Genomic DNA, 20,312 nt, shown 5'->3' with positions numbered 1-20,312 from the left:
TCCCCTCCGTTTGCACATACACACATACGCAAGCTTACATTATACCTGCTGGAATATCGCAGAGCGAAAGTGCAATATTCTCGCGAGCCGTGCAGGACTCGGAGTCGCCGAGTCGGGGCTTTTTTACGCCTCTCTTTGGAGTTTCGAAAACGACGAAAAAAAACAGACAAACTCTGAAATCTCTACCTCCTCTCGTTTCAAATGGGCTCTACAGTATGTGCCGCTGCCGACAACGACGACGGCCAACGAGAGAGCCGAGAAAGATCGAGCTTGTGTGCCCTTACTTTATCACTATATAGACGCATATTATACAGTATACGTGAGACGCGTGCAGCCGCGATAGAGGAGAGTCTCGCAACATCTCTTGCTCTCTTCTCCTTTTTTCTCTCTTTTGTGCCCATCTCTTTGGGGGCCCAGTCAGCCCACAGTGTGTATAATATCGACGAAAACAAAGGCTCGATCGAATCGGAGCCCAAGCACACGATTCTCTTTCACACATTTAGTTGCGCTCATGCGTTACATATTCAAATATATTATCATTTTATGTCTCGTACAGTGTAATAATATAAAGTACCAGTGGTTCAATTCGCAAAAAATCTTATTTTCCATGCATAGAATACCATCAGCACTAGCTGTACAACGAGGATTATAGTCGATACATTTTTATTTCGCATCGACCGGTTGTGATCTTGTTTTTGCTTATTATGCGACGTGTACAGCATAAGGGCATATGTGTCCAGTTGCAGGTCAAATACACATAAACAAACTCATCCTGCCAAGGTAATAGTTATTTTAATCCCTCGCACTTCTATATTATTTTACGCGTGCCACAGCCGAAAAACAAGTTCGATTATTGACGCGCATTTTTGTACACAAATCCGTAAGCCCGCTGTTGGCGCTCGTAATAATACGCCGCAGTTGCTCGCGATGAGTCTCGAGTGAAAAATCGTCACTTGTACTTTTTTGTTTAAGCATGAATCCATACAGTTGCGTCGTAAAGTGAGTTGACTTTTAGTTGTTGTTTTTTTTTTTCGGTAAAAAATTTCAATTAACCAAGCGGATCAAATTACCATTTCGAAAGTGCATTCGTGGTGCACAGCGATGGCAGTCTCGCGAAGCCAAGTCTTGTTTTTGTACGTAACATTTGAATAGCTCGAGGTAATTTTTTTTGTTTACCTATCATCCGTGCAACAACCATTGAGAAGTTGCAATTAATTTCTCCGGAAGATTAAAAAAAAAATTGTTATATGAAAAATCTGTTGCTTTCATACAGACGCGAGTTACGTAAATTTTAAAAGAAAAAAGGATATTATTTGAGATAACGTGAGGTGCGTATTTCTCAGCGAATATGAAAAAAATTTACATCACTGGATAGAAGCTAATTAGAAATCTCACTTTGAAACTACGCAATAAATTAAATTCCCCCTTAGAAATATTGTATCCGGTCAAGCATTAGAAAGTTCAAAGCTCAGCGAAATACTATAGGTCGATGTACACAGGGACAGGCCGTGAAAAAAATAATAAAAGTAAAGTCAAATTTCTTAGAAAGGCCACCACATCGTACTCGCGCAGAGCCTGCTAAACATCTCATTGTTACAATCATTCTCATTGCAACTCATAAGACGCAAGCGATTCTTTTGTGCTGCGCGAGCGGATCGTGTTCTGCGTGTTGCATGCAGTATACAGTGTGTACAGCAGCACGCGGAGAGCAAGAAGAAGCAAAAAAAAGAGACACCGAGAGGAGAGCAGTGAGTACACTATAGCACGGCAGCGGAGAAAACGAGATTTTCAAGGAGAACGCGGAGATTTAAACTGGGTGGGAGAACCGGCTATTCTTGTTGTGCGGTAAAAAAGCTTCGCGGCTATTGGTCCGAGAGGCCGCGCGTAGAACTGCCGCTCTCGGCACTCCGCGTATTATACACAACGACAGCATCCCACTGCATCGCACGCGGTGGCCGAGCCGAGGGAGCCGCCGCTCGATCATCATAACAATCGACGAGCTGAGAATTCGTAAACCGTTGGAGATCGCGTTTGAATTGCTTTTATGTAGTGTAACTCGTGCGCCTGTCTATACATGTATATACGTGCGATCATTAAAGAGGGAATTAAATGACCGGATCTGAGAGATTTCGACCCCTCGTACTGGTACGTAGCCGAGTGTGCTGCACATGTGTGACTGCACCTGTTGCATATACCGTGCGTGTTGCGACGCACCCCTCGTACTATACTACTACGTCTATTTTAAGCCGTTCGCTGCACCTGTTGCTGTCGTTCGTGTTACGGTCGCGCGAGATGTTGTGATATAAGATCCATAGATTTTGAATGCCGGCGTGCATCTGTCTGTTTTCAGATAACGCAATATGAGCGACAGCGGCGAAAACAAGTACAAGTGGACGCCGGACAGCACGAGCTTGCTCGTCTCCGTCTGGACGGATAAACAAGTGCAGAAGCAGTTGGAGTTCGCCACCAAGCCGCAGATAATATGGGATAGTGTGGCCAAGTATATGAACAAAAAAGGATACCCTGTCAATGGTAAACAGTGCAGATCTCGTATGAAGCATGTACTCGTTTGCTACAGAGAAGCTAAACGAGCTGGTACAAGAGCTGGGGTAGAGCAGTATTATGAAAGCATTGATCAAGTTCTCAAACTCAAAAAACAAGAGTACAATGCCAATCAGGGTGTTGATACAGTTGGTATGTACTTAGGTGCTTTTTTACATTCTAATCAATTTTTTTTTTTTATTGTGCATAATGAATTTCAACTTTTTTTTCAAGATTCTAATGTAAAGTCACCACCAAAAGATGTGAAACATAATAAAAACGTACAAATGAAACATAAATATCAACAACCACCTGAATCTATGTATCGTTCTGATGCATTATCTCCCAGCTGGAGTGGACGTAAGTTTTTGTTTTTGTATGTTTTTTATAGGCTTAATACAATAATTTCATTTGTATACACTTTTGTTATATTTCAGGAGATGATGATTATCCAGATTCCCCAGAATCAAATGTCACTGTATTAGCTCAACCATTTAGAGTATTCTCACCTGTAAGAGATGCAGCCACCAACACTACCCAACAACAATTAAGTCACACCAATAAAAAAGTTACACAACAAAATCGGTTGTCAGAAGAAGTGCCAAGTAAAGAAAATTATAGACCAAGTACTGGTTCTAGCAGCAACAACTTTTTCAGTGAAGTTCCATTTCAAAATACTGTACAAAATGTACAGAATCAAATCATACAAGAAAATATGCAACAAAATCAAGCAATCCTGCAACAAAATTTATTACAAAACCAATTACAAAATCAATTCCAAATGAATACTCTTCTGCGTCCAAATGTTCCAAACATCAACCCTGCTCTTTACACTGACCAAGGACTTCAATTTGGTCAAGCTCAAATGGGAATGAATGGAATGACTGAAAATGGAATTTTGAAAATGCAAGGCAAAAGTCAATTAAACCAATTTTACAATCAAGCAGTTCCTCAAGAACCAATAAGAAAGCCCAGTTTCAGACAGAATTTAGTCTCCCATCCACAATTTCAACAAGATCTAGCTGGTATGCAAAATTATAATTTTCAAATGAATCCACTAGGTTTATTTTCACCTAGCATATCTCCTGACATTGCCCCGAATTTAAATGAAGCAATGTATCAAAAGAATGAAAAGATGAATGAAGCTTCTAGTAGGCCTTCATCAAATACAAGAAATCAAGCTGACATGACTACCATGACAAATAATGCTACTTTTAATGATGATACTATTTCGATTGAATTTTTGGCTGATTCACCATCACCGGATCACGAGCCTGTAAAATTGAATGATTTTGGAGTCAATACTGACGAAATGCCAAACGCCCCATTTCGAAAGAAAAAAGCTGAAAAATTAGAAAAACTTATGATGAGTGCTATTAGCTCTCAAAACGAAGTAGTCAACAAGGTAGAAATAAGTTCTTATTTATTTTAACTATGAATAAATGAGTTATCAAATAACCAATTTATTTGTTTTTGCCACAGATTTTAGCAGCACAAAATGAAATGGTAACAAGAGTATTAGATCTCGATCGCGATCGGCAAAATCGACTTGAAAATCGATTAGATCATCTTCTTGATGTAGTTCAAACTGCCGTCCTCAACAAAAGTGGTGACAAAAGTGGTGAACTCATTCCTCCACCACCTTTAGAGCCTCTGTTTTCAAATTTGGCACCACCGCCAAAACCTGGTGTAATGCCACCAAAATTAGATCTAGTACCTCCCAAACCATGCCGCGTTCCTTGTCCCAATACAGGCCAGCAAACTAATCAAAATCAATTTCCACAAACGCGACCAGGAGTTGTTTCACCCATTTTAAGTCCGACTAAACGCGTCGGAGCTATTTGGCAAAAACTCGGACCTGTATCGACATCTCCTTTTGTGAGGGCTCAACAACAACTCGGATTCAGACCTGTCCATGCACCGGTGGGTTTAATTAAACGTTAATATACTACTGATGTCATGCTGTACTACATTGAGTTCTAATTAAATTTTGAATAATCTAATGAGACATGGCTTCGAAACCTCTTAAAAAAGTAGTCCGCTCTAATCATGTTTGATTAAAATTAATTTTTGATTCATTTCAAGGGGACGGATATCCGAACACAATCGTCAGCCGAGCGTCGTATCGCTAGAGAATGCGAAGGTGCAAAAATGGACACAAAAGCTCTGCAGCGAGAAACAATTAATTTTTTGGAAGCTGAGCGTCACATCGTTGAAGAAGTAGAAAATGCCCGTATTCGTGCTGATATCGGAGAAGAATTACAGTCGCGTCGGCGTCTATTCACTCAAAGAGAACCTAATGTTGGTATGATACTCAGTGCGGCTTTCATCGAAGCTGAAATGCAATCAACAGAAATAATAGAAAATGCGCGATTGCGACAAAAAATGCAGGATCGTGAAAATAACATGTATCGATATGATAATGGTATGTAGAATAATTTAAATTTATTTTATTTTCATTCCAAATTTTTTATTTGATTGTTTTTGAAACTAACTTTTATTTGTTTAAAATAGGTCGGCGAAATATTGACGAATTGCGAAGTAGTTACGAACGTTTGCGACAATTAAATATGCACGAGCGTCAAGTCGGTGATCCAATGAACTCTTCCACGCCGGCAAAGCCTCCGCGTCAGCATGAACAAATAAATCAGGAAGAATCTCGTCCATCGATTCAGCAATTAGCTCAACTTGTAATGAATAGCGCACGCTGGCGCACAAATAATGGGGTCACTACGATGGATGCAGCGAATGCTAATCAACGGAAGGATTTGAATTTTCGGGCCCCGGCGACTGGTAAAGCCGTCTTAATCGTATTGTGTGTTCTCATCACCATTTTTTTGTGTTTAAAATTGATAAATACTTTTCTTCTTATCATTTTAAATCTTGAAGGTTTAGAATTGTTCAGAAAATATTACAATTTTTTAAATTAAATTATAACAATTTTCATGTTACATACTTATGAGACTATGAAAATTTACATTTTTAACGCACTACTCATTCACGCACTAACTCATTAATTCATTAATCATTCATTCGTTTTTTATTTATATCTCACCTGTGATTTTTTTATGCACTTAGGAAACGCGCATGGAGAAGGCGATGGAGTTACCATTCGTAATAAACCTATTCAAAATACTATACCTACGGCTCCAGCTTTACCTGATAGGTTGCCAAATATGGACAGTAACACCAAAACCTTGGATTGGTTACAAGATCGTTTTGCTTACGGGCCAACTAAGACGACTACTATAAATCAAGAGGTATCAAAACGGGCTTCGTACGCACCCCCAAAAACAATTGGATTTACTACCGAGTTTTTGGAAGAGAGCAAAAAACGCCGTTCAGAGGGTAATTTGAATGCTGAAAAACGCGTTGGTTTCACTTGGGATAAATCAGAAGAAAAAACTGAAAAAGATCCTCTTGAGGAGCTCAGAAATTTGTACATTCAAAAACAAATTAATATGCATCAAAATACAGGATTACCTTTCTTTATTCATAACGGATGTGTTATCACGCCAGACAGCGAAAATTTCGGAAAGTATATACAAGAAGTAATAAATACTAAAAGTAAAATGAATGTTGAAGATTCAGACTCAGATAGAGACGAAGAGTTTATGGACACAACAGCCACTATGCCTGCTCGGAAAAATTCGCTCACTTCGAGTGGTAGCAAGAAAGATGGAGCGTGCATTATTAGTTAAACGATACCGATCGTTTATAGATATTACTGAATAAGCTTGTGATGAGACGTTAATAACTAGTTTAAAAAAGTTAACGTTATATAAAATTTATGATGACTTATTGAAAAAATTGACGTTTTTTGGTTGATGAACTTGATGAACTTGTAATGAACTTTGTGTTAGATTTGATCTTTGAAATTAGTTGAAATAATATGTATTTAAATTATAAAATAATTGAATATTTGAACCTGCTGGAATCAATCATTATATCATTGCAAATCATATTAGTTTTAATTACATATAGCATTTATGTATTTAATCAAAAATATATGAGCCTTTCAAGAAATACTTATATCACGTTACTAAATCTACTAGTATAGTTTATCTTCTAATTGTATAAGAACTTACCTTTATTAACATTTAATCTTACTTCTTTGGAATGAAGTATCGTATTATATGAACTCTTCGAAGTAAATTCGAAAGTAATAAATTAAATTTTTTCCAAATGATTGTATGCATTTATAGTGCATGAATATTTTGAAAACAATACGATGATCTCTTTTGTTTTTTATAATCCAAGACTGGTGACTAATTTAAAATTAGACCATAATAATACGCACTTTACTTACAGTTGACTTATGTCTATAGCTGCAATAATTCAATGCCAATAGAAAGGAAACGCATATTACTCGCGTATGTTATAAAACTTGTTAAATTGTATCATTATAAATTTAACTGATAAATTAATAAATGATATGTCTTCCTTAACTGCATGATTTTTTTATTTTAAACGAATGACTATATGGAATCGTAAAAATTGTACAGCTGATACATTTTTTAATTTTTAAAAATAAATTATTTAATAACTTTAGGTCACATTAAATTTTTACATAATATATATAATTATAATATGAGTAAAAAAATATTTAAACTGTTTTTACAATAATCTCACTTTAGAGTATCACTGATTTACTATTATTTACTCACTATTAATTTAATAGAAAGTTAATAAGTTGGCTCAACTAATTGCCCTTGGAATAATATTGTATCCGAAGCTTTTATCATAAAGTATGATGGTCGGTCAACTCTGAAATAAATATCTTCAATCTCTACCCGCGCCATTTTCATGACCATAATCATGCCTAGAGAAGAAAAAGTTATTTTAACAAGCTCATTAAAAAATGTTTATTTTATTATGATTATTGCAATGCGTAAGCTGTACAAAAATATTGCCCCAATGACAAGCTAATGCCAAAATAATGATGAGGTAACGCCAAAAAATCATGAAAATGTTTTTTATTAAATTGTATCGCAGTTCTAATGTTTTACATTATTTTAGACAAATATTCGGACATACACGTAAACACAAAGGAAAAACATAAAAATCAGTCACACTATAACAAAAAGCACTTTATCAAAATCAGGTGAAATTTCTTTTGTAAATAAGAATGAAAAATAATTTTCAGTTTTTTTATTGGACCGTGGGGTTCTTGAGGATTCCTCCGAAAGCAATAATACGATCAATGCTGACATAAAAAATTGACGGGCGATCAACTTTTAGTACGTGTTCAGGTTCTTCCTCGCCGAATCGCATACTTAATCCTATTTCTGTAAAGAACCATCAAATTAATACAAATGTTTGCGTGAAAGAAGCAGAAAAATATACATATGGGTCAAAATAATACTTTTTTACAAAACCGTGCGCACGTATGTCACCGATCTTGACGCGCTTATGGTATGTTATAGTACATGGTAAAAAGGTCCCAAAAAAAAATTTTTAGACCCCCTCCCCCCTCCTACCCCCCACTTCCGGTATAAACGTCCATTTTCGATCTATATTTTTTCTGAGGACATGAAGCAAGTAAAAAATCTGAAAAAATTCATAAAAATACTTTTCCACAATCCAAACAACCTTGAATTTTTTCAGATTTTTTGAGTGCTTCAGGCCTTCAGATAAAATCATTGAAAATTTCAAAAATCGAGATACGGCGGTATGAGCCGATGTAGTACTCGGAAATTTTTTCAGTTATTTTTCGCATTAAAAAACATAACCTCAATTTTTTTCAGATTTTTTCAGATTACCTAACGCACCTTTTGAAGCCAAAAACCGATTTTTTTGACGAAAATAATTTTTTTAGGACAGTACGGAGCCTCGAAAAATCTGAAAAAAATTTTTTCTTGTTTTTTTCATCAAAATACGTAATCTCAAATTTTTTCAGATTTTTTAATTGAAGGCGATAGCTTCTAGGGCCGAAAAATGCTATTTTTAACAAAAAATGGTTCCTAGAACCCGATGGTTCCGGTGAAAAAATTTGAAAATATTTTTTTTGAATTCCTTGTCAAATTTTAATAAATTTTGACCGTTTCAAAAGTTCGATTGAAGCTTCCTAGCTCATTTTAGAGCATCAAACGAGTTTTATCATTCCTTAATGTCTTCAGAAACGTCTTCAGATATTTTGCACTAATCTTTGTCCTGCTCTAAAATGAGCTAGGAAGCTTCAATCGAACTTTTGAAACGGTCAAAATTTATTAAAATTTGACAAGGAATTCAAAAAAAATATTTTCAAATTTTTTCACCGGAACCATCGGGTTCTAGGAACCATTTTTTGTTAAAAATAGCATTTTTCGGCCCTAGAAGCTATCGCCTTCAATTAAAAAATCTGAAAAAATTTGAGATTACGTATTTTGATGAAAAAAACAAGAAAAAATTTTTTTCAGATTTTTCGAGGCTCCGTACTGTCCTAAAAAAATTATTTTCGTCAAAAAAATCGGTTTTTGGCTTCAAAAGGTGCGTTAGGTAATCTGAAAAAATCTGAAAAAAATTGAGGTTATGTTTTTTAATGCGAAAAATAACTGAAAAAATTTCCGAGTACTACATCGGCTCATACCGCCGTATCTCGATTTTTGAAATTTTCAATGATTTTATCTGAAGGCCTGAAGCACTCAAAAAATCTGAAAAAATTCAAGGTTGTTTGGATTGTGGAAAAGTATTTTTATGAATTTTTTCAGATTTTTTACTTGCTTCATGTCCTCAGAAAAAATATAGATCGAAAATGGACGTTTATACCGGAAGTGGGGGGTAGGAGGGGGGAGGGGGTCTAAAAATTTTTTTTTGGGACCTTTTTACCATCTACTATAACATACCAAAAGCGCGTCAAGATCGGTGACATACGTGCGCACGGTTTTGTAAAAAAGTATTATTTTGACCCATATATATGTAAATGAACAAATTATGCATGTATTTTAAATTTGAACAACATAATTAGCTGTGTATAAAAATCCAACCGTTTACTTCTAAGATACAAAATTTACATGCATAAAAAACAGAAAAACAAAAAAGTGCTAAGTTTGTTTTATAAAGAATATGTTTACCTTCACTGCATTGATTTTTATAAAATAATTTTTTTATGGATTTCTGACTACTCCTTCGAACAACGTCAGAGTCGTCTGGTCGTTCATCCGAACGACGATTTGATAGTAGAACGGACGATCAATTACTACATAAGGCTCGTATCGTACTGATAATAGCATAATATGGATTCCTATATTGCAGTTTACAAATTTTTATCAAATTGACTACTTTTTCGATTTTACTTGTTTTGTCTACTGTATAATGATTAGTTATTTATCGACTTTAGTATTTAATACACAGATTTTGAGTGGAAAGTCAAATTAGACTTTGATACTCGTTAAATGCATAACAATTTTTTAAAGCGATTTATGATTAATTGTAAATATTATTAAATTTTTTGATTAATTGACAAATGGTGCTAATAAAAGAAGTAAACAAAAATGTTAATGAACAAACTTTTATTTGTGGCTTAAATGCTAAGTGAACATATGAAGTGCATAAATATAATTAATTTCGATGTAACTTATTGCCTAAATATCACACACAGCTTACTTAAAAATGCAAGGATAAAATAAAAGTGATATTATACATGAATTAATCAGTTTTTTGGATTATTAACAATTCCATTGAAAATAACAGCTTTGCCAGTACGAATCATGTAAATGAATGGTCTGTTAACTATAAAACTATAATATTTTCGGATGCGTTTAAAATTCTGCCGAATTGCTGAAAAATGAAATCATTGTAATGTGTTTGTGTTGATCAAGCAATTTGGTAATCTATCTACAAAAAAGCCACCGGTAGTAAAATAATACAAATTACAGAAGAGGTATATCAAGGTAATTTTGGAAATACTCTAATCGTGGTTTTCTGGGTTGTAGACAGCACCACTAAAAAGTCGAGTATGAGTTATATCATCGTGAATCTCGTAGTAAAACGGACGATTGATCTCGAATGTGATTTTTTCAAAATGTTTAGCGATACGAATAACCATTACTTGGGCTGAAATTGAGAAATTTTTCATGTAGCGAAAAATTTTGTACACTTCTGAATTTTATACCACAACCCTATATTTGCTTAGATGAAGTACAATTTACATGCAGGACAGTTGAGAGAGACAGATGATTAAGAGAAATTTTTAAAAAGGATTAGAGATTTGGAGATCCGTAAAAACTGAATGAATTAAAAATACATAATAGAGCGCAGGCTTTAACGAAATAAGTCAATATGACAAGTTTATAATTTCATCAATTTTTATTTTAAATGTAAGACATTAAAATAGCAGATTAAGTAATATCCATGAAAAGTTAATTGGTAATCTAATAAATAATTGTTTCCAACATTTCATTCGTAAAATATCTTTTATCAAGCCAAACTCTTGAGAACACAAATTTTAACTTGAGCTTTCTTTCGTTAACAAATATCATTAACTTTGCCAATAAAAAGTGTTGTCGATTCATAAATTACTTTGAATAAAAATGGGACATTAACTTTTAATAATTCGTAAAAAGTAAGTGAGTCATTGATTGCTGTAATGCCTGTAATCAATAAGTATATTTCTTGTTATTTTTATTGAGGTCACACGACGATTGGTAATTTTCTAATTCTACTTTTTTTACTTTTTTTTTTTGTAAATTACAATTTTTTAAAATATCTACTTAGTTGTAAAATAAAAAACTCGAAAAATTAAGAGAATCTAAAGTTGTTGGAATTTGCAGTTATTCAAATTTTTTTAAACTTCAAGTACAGATAAAACTTTTAAGCAAGTTCTATTTTTTTACTAAACTACTGGTTGATATGTTCATGCAATATTTTGAAAACCCATAAGATTACATATAAAATATTAATCATTAAAATTAATTTTTACTTGATAAAAAAAGTTCAATAGATTGATTGGACGTCATCAAGAGAATCAGAAGCTTTTTCTGCCGAAACTGGCAGGTCACTCGTTAAACCAATAAAAAGTTCAACATTCGAAGCTGAGAGAAAAATTTTGAATGAGAATGGTCTATCAATTTTTAAGTACAGTGGATAAGTGAAACTTTCAATCTGGAAAACTGGAACTGAAATTTTTGTTTTTCATAGCATTATACGTTCGGATTATATTAGATGCATTCCAAAAGAGTAGGAGAGATGAAAAATGGTTTAAGAAGTGTATCTCTGTATGTTTGACGCATTCATTGTTAATAACCCAATGAATGAAGATAAAATATGTTATTTATTAATTCTAAACTAAGTTTATAATTAATGGAATAACCAATGAACGACAATTATAGAAGATGACGTATGGCGCCAATGAAAAATGAGGTCTTGGAGGATTCGTCGAATATGTTATATACAAACGGCCTATCGACATGAAATTCTACCGGCACCGCTTTAGCAGATTTGAAGTAGCTGAAAAATGCTGAAAAAAATCAAAGTTTTCAGTTTTTTTTCTACGTATTAAATTTTGTAGAAACTTATAGGGCTCTGAACTATTGGAAGTACAACTAAATTTTCAGCCTTAAAAACTATATGAACATTGAAAATGCGTGAACGAGTATAAAGAATTATTAAATAAATTGGCTATTACTATTTACATTCATGTAAACGATAGCCAATAATGTTTAAATAATATAAAAAATTAAAACAGTGAAAGAATGTTTTATCTGTCGGTTCGGATTTTAAAATTGTGTTTGTAGGAAGTATATACAAAATGAATGAAGATAACAAACGTGATGCAGTCTAAAGTTCGCGTATTTCAACACCCAAATTGAATCCTGCACGAAAAATTGAATCAATCAATTAATAAAGTTGAATTGTTTCGTTCATCGGAGTTATAGAAGATCACGTATGGCGCCAATGAACATTGTGGTCTTGGAGAATTTCTCAAATATGTTAAATATGAACGGTCTATCGACATGAAATTCTATTGCCAACGGCGGGGCAGAAATGATGAAGCGCGTTGCTGAAAAAAATCAAAATATTCAGTTTTTTTCTACTTATTGAATTTTGTAGAAACTTTTAAAGGGCTCAGAACTATTAATAGCACAACTAATTTTTTAGCCTTAAAAACTATATGAACATTGAAAATGCGTGAACGAGTATGAAAAATTATTACATAAATCAGCCATTATTATTCACATTCATGTAAGCGATAGCCAATAATGTTGAAATAATATAGACAATTGAAAGAGTGAAATAATGTTTTTTCTGTCAGTTCGGATTCTAAAATTGTGTTTGTAGGAAATATATACAAAATGAATAAAGATAACAAACGTGATGCAGTCTAAAGTTCGTATATTTCAACAACCAAAATTGAATCATGCACGAAAAATTGAATCAATCAATTAATAAAGTTGAATTGTGTCGTACATGGGAATTATAGAAGATGATGTATGGCGCCAATGAAAAATGAGGTCTTGGAGGATTCGTCGAATATGTTAAATACGAATGGCCTATCGACATGAAATTCTATTGCCAACGGTTTACCAGATTTCAAGAGGTTGAGCAATATTGCTGAAAGAAATAAAAATTTTCAGTTTTTTTCTACGTATTAAATTTTATAGCACTGCATGGCATAATTTCATATTTATGGCACGCTTTTCGGTGGCATAAGTCGCACATTCTGGCACCGCTGCGTTCGCATCACACTCGCATACGCTCGTGCGCTAACCTCACTCCGCGGTACCAGAAACTGCGACTTATGACTCGGAAAAGGGGTCATAAATGTGGGCTTAGCACAGTGCTATAAAATGTTGTATGATACTCGTGCCAAAAAGTGTTACTTATGGCACTTGTATCGTAAAGTGCTATTGTAGAAACTTAAAGGGCTCTGATCTATTGGAAGTACAACTAATTTTTTAGCCTTAAAAACTATAAGAACATTGAAATTGCGTGAACGAGTATAAAGAATTATTAAATGAATTAGCCATTATTATTTACATGAATGTAAACGATAGCCAACAATGTTTAAATAATATAGAAAATTGAAAGAGTGAAATAATGTTTTTTCTGTCAGTTCGAATTCTAAAATTGTGTTTGTAGGAAATATATACAAAATGAACAAAGATAACAAACGTGATGCAGTCTAAAGTTCGTATATTTTAACAACCAAAATTGAATCAATCAATGAATAAAGTTGAATTGTTTCGTACATGGGAATTATAGAAGATGATGTATGGCACCAATGAAAAATGAGGTCTTGGAGGATTCGTCGAATATGTTAAATACGAATGGCCTATCGACATGAAATTCTATTGTCAACGGTTTACCAAATTTGAAGATGTTGAGCAATAATTCTGGAAAAAATCAAAATTTTCAGTTTTTTTCTACGTATTAAATTTTGTAGAAACTTTCAAAGGGCTCTGATCTATTGGAAGTACAACTAATTTTTTAGCCTTAAAAACTATAAGAACATTGAAATTGCGTGAACGAGTATAAAGAATTATTAAATAAATCAGCCATTATTTCACATTCATGTAAGCGATAGCCAATAATGTTGAAATAATATAGACAATTGAAAGAGTAAAAGAAGTTTTTTTCTGTCAGTTCGGATTCTAAAATTGTGTTTGTAGAAAATATATACAAAATGAACAAAGATAACAATCGTAATGCAGTCTAAAGTTCGTATATTTTAACAACCAAAATTGAATCATGTACGAAAAATTGAATTAATAGAATGGTCAATGTTGAAACTCATCACGGTTTACTGATAGAACCAGTGAATAACGTCATCTTCGCAGGAGCATAAAATATCCTGAACAAGAATGGTCTGTCAATTCGTAAAGTCGGCTTCATAAGTGGTAGGAGTGGTGCGCTTAACGGTACCATCTTTATCGCTATAAATGCAAAAGTATGAATTCTTTATTATTTTCACGCAAATAAATCGGCCTTTATATAAAAATATGTAAAGTTAAATTGAAGCGAGAAATTTTATTATCAAACAAGCATCGGTGCAAAGTGTATGAAATTGAAAAAAAAGTTGCTATATTTTTAAGTTCAGATAATCAATCTATTTTGTTTTCATCTGTTATCACACTTGTCGAAAATATATATTTATATTTATCGCTACTACTGATAAAACAATGATAAATGATTGTATCTCGCGTGATGAGTCTTGAACTAGGAATTCAATAATAAGTCATGAAATGGTATAAAAAATGACGTATATTTTGTATCGAATACATCATCAAAGCGAAATGCAATATGCTCGTGGTTGACATAATTTTCGCTTTTTACAAAATTTAAAGTCTCAATATAAAAATAGTTTCGAGTCCTAACGAGAACTATAAGCAGTCCTTGTCGATCGCGTCTAAGCGTCCAACTGATTGACCGAGCCAATAAACAGTGTAGTCTTCGTAGGAACATAGAAAATCCGGAAAAAGAATGGCCTATCTACTTTTAGAGTTGGCGTTGGAGGGTTGAAATGTGCGCTAGCAGGCATAAGGATCACTGCTAAGAACAGAGTGAATACAAAGATTTTTTGAAAAACACGATAACACATGCATCTTTTATCTTAATGATCTTTTTGAATGATTTTAACGACCAGAAAATGCTATTATCGCATGCATATATTTTTACTGGCTAGTTATTTTATTTTTTTCATGCTGTTTTGATTTTTAGATTTTTTTCATTCAATTATGCACAAACTATGCGCCTTTGTAATTTTTAAACTAATAACGAACGTTAACTTTCAGCAAAGATGTACTTACGTACGTACTGCTGTTTATTCGTTTAATAAAATCGAGATTAAAATAGTAGCGAGTGGATTATGTGATGTCATCATTGAGGAACGTTAATCTGTCCCATAAAGATCGTCGTTGGGGTAGATTCATCCACAATTCTGAACAAAAATGGTCTATCGACCCGCATAATCTGTGGGGGTAACGGTAACGAAAACAAGAATACACCCACACCTACGAACAAATAATAAAGTTTCTTGCTATTTTTACGATTTTTTTGTATCGACTATTTATTTATCTGGGGTTATTCACAAACAGTAAACTTTTCTACATCGTCCAATTTTTTTTTAAAATTACACAATTACATCAACGTTAATTTCATGCGAATGTACTTAGACTAATTATTCATTAATATTATTATTCACGATGTTCGGAAGGAAAAATGAAATGATAAAAAATCGCGTAATAAGGTAGTCGGAAACGATTGAAATGTTTCTATTTGTTTGCATTTGTAAATATCGCCACTCGCATCGATGTAGGGTCTGACGAAATTCAGTTTGATTAAAAGTCACAAAACAATTGAATCACTTTAATTTACTCGTCGAGTCATAAATGTCGCGCAATAATGCCATATGCGATCGAGACCTCTAATCGGATATATGCACTTGAATAAACGTGAGAATTATTGTACGAATCTGAAGGATAACTAAAAAATTTTATAAAACGATTCATTTACTCGAGGTCGTTTACACGCACAGGAAAACGAATTTCGTAACGCGCGTGTCCAAATACGCATCGTGCATTTTTGGGAGGAAAAAGGAAGCTGCTGCGTCGTATCGCATAATTTATATACAAATATTTACACAATTGTTGAGGGTGCAAAGAGCGCGTGTGGGCCTTTATCTCGTGTAATGAGCACAGCGCGGTTAATTCAACAAAAATCATCGATTTGGTATGCGTTTACGCGATTTTCCTAATCGTAATGGAAGTGGCGCAAGTTTCACAATTCGTTTCGACACTTGCACATTTAATTGTAATTCATGTTATAAAAGTAAGAAAAAAGCAACAACAAACTCAAATTAGACAACACTAGAACAAATAAAGCAACATTAGTAAAAAGAAGAAATTAACATCGAGCCAATTAGCATAAGATGTGCACCATGTCATGCAAAAAGTGATACTGATTTTTTATTGAAAAAAATTTGAAGAACCCATGATAAAGTAGGTAAGTGTAAAGCAACGAAGAGAAAGAAGCAAATGGAAAAAATCGTGATGTAAGCGACTCTCGAAACTTACCGGTAACCGCAGCTGCTTCGCTGCCCTCCTCGTTGACTTCGATGAAGGCTTTTTGCGTTACTTTGGATACGTAAACTGGTTTATCGGTCATGCCGCTGAAATCGGCAGTGGGAGAGAACATGTCTTCCATGCCCAACTGCAGAGAGGAAAAATTCAAAAGCTCGGTCAGTACGTGATATTTCATGTATCCATAGGCGTTTAAAATATAATTTTCTCGGGGTACTCACGGCCTTCAGTGGATCGTTCAAATCGATCTTGGTATTGATTTTGAATTTGGGCAGGTACAGATGAACCTCCCGATCGTAACCGCTCTTTGCCAGGCGACTCGCATTGAAGTGCTCCAAATTGTTGATCACGTCCTTAAGACCGTCGATCTCGTCGGGCACGATGATGACCATCTTTACGTTCTTGTTTTGGTACGGGAGTTCGATGAATTTGGCCTTGAGATCGGGTAGCTCGCCGTAATGGAAAGTGCTGGTGATGGACATGGTATCGACGTGTTTCTGGGTCTGAGCGTCGACGTTGAAGACCATGGGCTTGGTTAGCTCCTTCTTGAAGGCTTTGCCCCAGGCGCCCTTGAAGTAGACGGCGTTGAGGAGTACCATGGCGAGATTGTGGTTGATGGCGTCTGAAAGACGAATTTTATATTTTATATTTTAGATTCGGCCATTTTTGGCGAGTCAACGACAGTTTCATCGCCGATATTACACTTACCGGGTTGGATTATTCCGTCAATTTTATTGTGAGTTTTGTCTTTGACCCACTGGTTGATCTCGGCGGCGGCCTCCTTGGGCTTGGCAACGTTCAGGGGCGAGGCGTCAGAGTAGAAGTTGGTGGCGGCCAATTGGCGGTAGCTGTCCTTGAGTGGCACCTGATCGTTCACGTAGATCTTGTTGGCGAGCTCGAGGGTGACGTTGTTGACGCTGTTGAGGTGCTCGATGAGGTTCTGGTAGCCCTGGCGGCCGATCACTTCGTCGCTGGCCAGATGAAGGCCTTTCTGCATCTCGGCGGCGGTGTTCTTCTTGGCTCCGTAGGCGGCCATGGCCAGGACGGTGTGGGCGCTCAGCGGCGAGCTGATGATGTTCTCACCGGGCTTTGCAGCCGCGATTTTCTGTTCGGGACAAAGAGCAGACGTGTGAGATCGACTAATCGATTTGCGCGCGCCTCTCTTAATATGGCATTGCGCTGCAACGAGTCTCGAGGTGTCGCGCATCATAATGTACGAACGTGCTTGAAATTTTCGTGACACGAGGTGATAAAAAAAAAAAGGCAAACAATGCCGTGGTACATTGCTCATAAAAAGATACGAACCTTGAACAATTCGACGTTGAAGAGTGCATTGCCGTCGGCGACGACTTTTAAGGCGCTGCTCACTGGCTTGTCTGCCATTGTCAAGCCGACGCAGAGCGCCAGCGCGACCATCAAGTTCTCTGCAAATTTAACAAAAATTAACATGAAAATTTCGTTTTGTTGAAAAATACAATCTATAAAGCATTCAAAGTATTTTTCTTTTATTTTTTATTTTTTCGAAAAGTTCACTCGAGATAACTAAAAGAGCGGATGGTCACGCGCAGACGAGTCTTCTTTTCTATTTCATTATTTTTGCAATAAAAAGAAGAGGTGACCTTGTTGATCAATCTGGATAATATTTATTATTCTATACATAAAAAAGCGATGGGTCGCGGATAAAGCGCGAAAGTCCTAACTGTAAAAGTCAATTGAAATCCGCGAACGCACTCGGACATTGTTCCATGAAAAAGAAAACGTTCCACGCAATTACATGTAGTAATTGTATATACAAATGTATGGAACGTAAACACCTCCAATGAGGTGATGTATAAAAAATATAAAAACTGCAACGTATTTTTTTTTTATGAAAAACATCGTATCCTCAAATTATTTATTATTTTTGTTAGCAATCCGAGTATAACCTTGGGGAATTTATTAGATGCATGTAACGCGAGCTTCATTTTACAACACTAATTGATTTATTTAATTATGTTTTTTTTCGTCAGAACAATAATCGTTCCACGAGGATTTTCCCGAAGGTCGTATTAAAAATTCTCTCGTCTATTCCCGAGTTTGTTATACATCATGTACGTACACATTGGTGAATCATTCATGACAGCATAGAAAAAACTTTTTTTCCTTAATTTTCCGTTTGTTCGAAAAATCTTCGCGATCGATGAAAAATCAAAATGAATTTTATTATGCTCATCAATAATCAAGGAAAATGACGAGAAAAAAAAACAATTGGAAAACTATGTTAATAGCCGGCAACATGTTGCAGTGTCCGCGACTTTTCTCACTATCATCGATCGATATAGAGTGGGAAAAAGAGAGAGACAGACAGAGAGATGGACGTTACTGCCTGCCTATCGAGACGCAATAAAAATAGTTGACATCGATACGGGCGCGCGATATTGCTTACGCGACCGGCTAACTCGAGATCTTCGCAGGAAATGCAAAATCGTTCAGCGAGGCGAAAAAAAAAAATAAATAAACGAGAAATGTCAAGCGAATGATAAACACTCGCGATCGTTCTTTATCGTTGCTCCCGAATCACGCTCGAGCTTTTGCGAAACAACATCGGTGTACGATTTTCCCAGCCAACTGCCGAGCGACAACGACGAGCCGCGGAAAGTTATCGAAAGGAGCCAGATGCCCTGTTACGTATGTACAGCAAGCGCGTGTGATTTTAGCTGCTTAAATATATGCACAAACGAGATGCGTGTCGAGTATTTTTTAATTGCTGCTGTACAATGTGTTGCACGAGTTGCAGTAAAAAGAGAGAGAGATGATACGAAAAATGTGACAAAAATGCGTTCCGATTATGCCGATCCCAGCGGAGCACAATAAACATCCTGTAGACGATTGCGCTCGTTATCGTACGCTACACACATAATAATATATTCTCGTATTGTTTTTCTTCGACGTTTAAAACTGTTTTCACTATATATAATACGATGAATTAACGAGCAAACGTCGCGATTCGAACGAGCCCTGCCCGAGAGTGATACTCTCGACTATGTGTAGACGACAACTTTAATAAATAATAATAGCAAAGGTAAAAAAAAAATACAAAACGACTCACTTGTCCACATGTCTGCGGTTGTGTTGTCTTATCTGCTACGTGTATTGATAATAGTGCGTAAGTCGACTGGTCGGACCGAACGATCAAACTGAGCTCCGAGTCAGACTGCTGGCTCTATATATAAGCGAATCGGCGCGAACACTCATCTACGTCTCTCGCATGAGTGTGTATAATATATGTGCGAATCATCGCTCTCGGGCCGGCACACATGTTTACGCCAATTGTGTGTAATGTGTATGCGTGTCTGTGTGCGTACGTACATAGCGACTGACATATGTAGGTATACGTTATAGTCAGGCCGGCTCTCCCTCTTCCGCGACCGCGTCTGCACGTGCACGTGTGGGTTTTTTCTACTCGGAGTCGTCGCGTGAACCGTGGCTTTAATGGTCTTTTTTGTTTTCACTTATTAGGGATTCATTTTGACGCTACGATCTCTCCTTTGTCTGACCCCGTACTTTAATCATCGTCCTCGTCGTTTTTTCGGGGGGATATTTTCGTTGCAGGGCTCGCGCCACGATGGCCGTGGAATACACGCGCCGCACGGGGGGATTTTCCAGAGTAGTTCTTTGTTGCTTGCAGCTATATAAGACAACAGTCGATTCACTTTGGGTTTGTCCCTTAAAAATAGCGTTTCAAGCCTCCCGCGGCTGCCGCGCGATTGTTGTCGTCGCTGACTGTTGACTAGC

At 35.7% G+C, this 20,312-nt stretch overlaps 2 protein-coding genes across 18 annotated transcripts; one reads left to right on the top strand and one right to left on the bottom strand.

Annotated features, from left to right (window-relative positions):
• Nucleotides 1-209: 209 nt before the first annotated feature.
• Nucleotides 210-6,989, top strand: LOC106648325. Of its 7 annotated transcripts, XM_023458648.1 has the most exons (8): nucleotides 1,140-2,145; nucleotides 2,351-2,694; nucleotides 2,776-2,901; nucleotides 2,979-3,946; nucleotides 4,024-4,464; nucleotides 4,627-4,966; nucleotides 5,056-5,334; nucleotides 5,620-6,989. In XM_023458648.1, exons 2-8 carry the CDS (start codon nucleotides 2,361-2,363, stop codon nucleotides 6,240-6,242), a joined length of 3,111 nt encoding a protein of 1,036 aa, XP_023314416.1. In that variant the 5' UTR covers nucleotides 1,140-2,145; nucleotides 2,351-2,360; the 3' UTR covers nucleotides 6,243-6,989. The 7 variants fall into 7 exon arrangements, with proteins under 7 accessions (XP_014220588.1, XP_014220586.1, XP_014220587.1 ...); XM_014365102.2 differs by lacking the exon at nucleotides 1,140-2,145 and adding an exon at nucleotides 210-780 and having other exon boundaries at nucleotides 2,351-2,901; XM_014365100.2 differs by lacking the exon at nucleotides 1,140-2,145 and adding an exon at nucleotides 791-999 and having other exon boundaries at nucleotides 2,351-2,901.
• Nucleotides 6,986-19,749, bottom strand: LOC106648326 (serine protease inhibitor 42Dd-like). 11 transcript variants are annotated; one of them, XM_014365110.2, is made up of 7 exons: nucleotides 19,627-19,748; nucleotides 17,844-17,962; nucleotides 17,247-17,643; nucleotides 16,760-17,160; nucleotides 16,533-16,668; nucleotides 9,594-9,763; nucleotides 7,746-7,829 (listed from the first exon to the last, which is right to left on the bottom strand). In XM_014365110.2, the coding sequence occupies exons 1-6, from the start codon at nucleotides 19,634-19,636 to the stop codon at nucleotides 9,627-9,629; spliced, it is 1,200 nt and encodes a 399-aa protein (XP_014220596.1). In that variant the 5' UTR covers nucleotides 19,637-19,748; the 3' UTR covers nucleotides 7,746-7,829; nucleotides 9,594-9,626. The 11 variants fall into 11 exon arrangements, 9 of the variants coding, with proteins under 9 accessions (XP_014220594.1, XP_014220597.1, XP_014220596.1 ...); XR_002763445.1 differs by lacking the exons at nucleotides 7,746-7,829; nucleotides 9,594-9,763 and adding exons at nucleotides 14,914-15,006; nucleotides 15,267-15,470 and having other exon boundaries at nucleotides 19,627-19,746; XR_001339270.2 differs by lacking the exons at nucleotides 7,746-7,829; nucleotides 9,594-9,763 and adding exons at nucleotides 14,918-15,009; nucleotides 15,267-15,470 and having other exon boundaries at nucleotides 19,627-19,746.
• Between the last annotated feature and the right edge of the window lie 563 nt (nucleotides 19,750-20,312).

Source organism: Trichogramma pretiosum, unplaced genomic scaffold, assembly GCF_000599845.2.
Source record: "Trichogramma pretiosum strain Unisexual culture from Peru unplaced genomic scaffold, Tpre_2.0 scaffold24, whole genome shotgun sequence".
NCBI classification, from domain to species: domain Eukaryota; kingdom Metazoa; phylum Arthropoda; class Insecta; order Hymenoptera; family Trichogrammatidae; genus Trichogramma; species Trichogramma pretiosum.
This window is presented reverse-complemented; position numbering and strand designations above follow the sequence as displayed.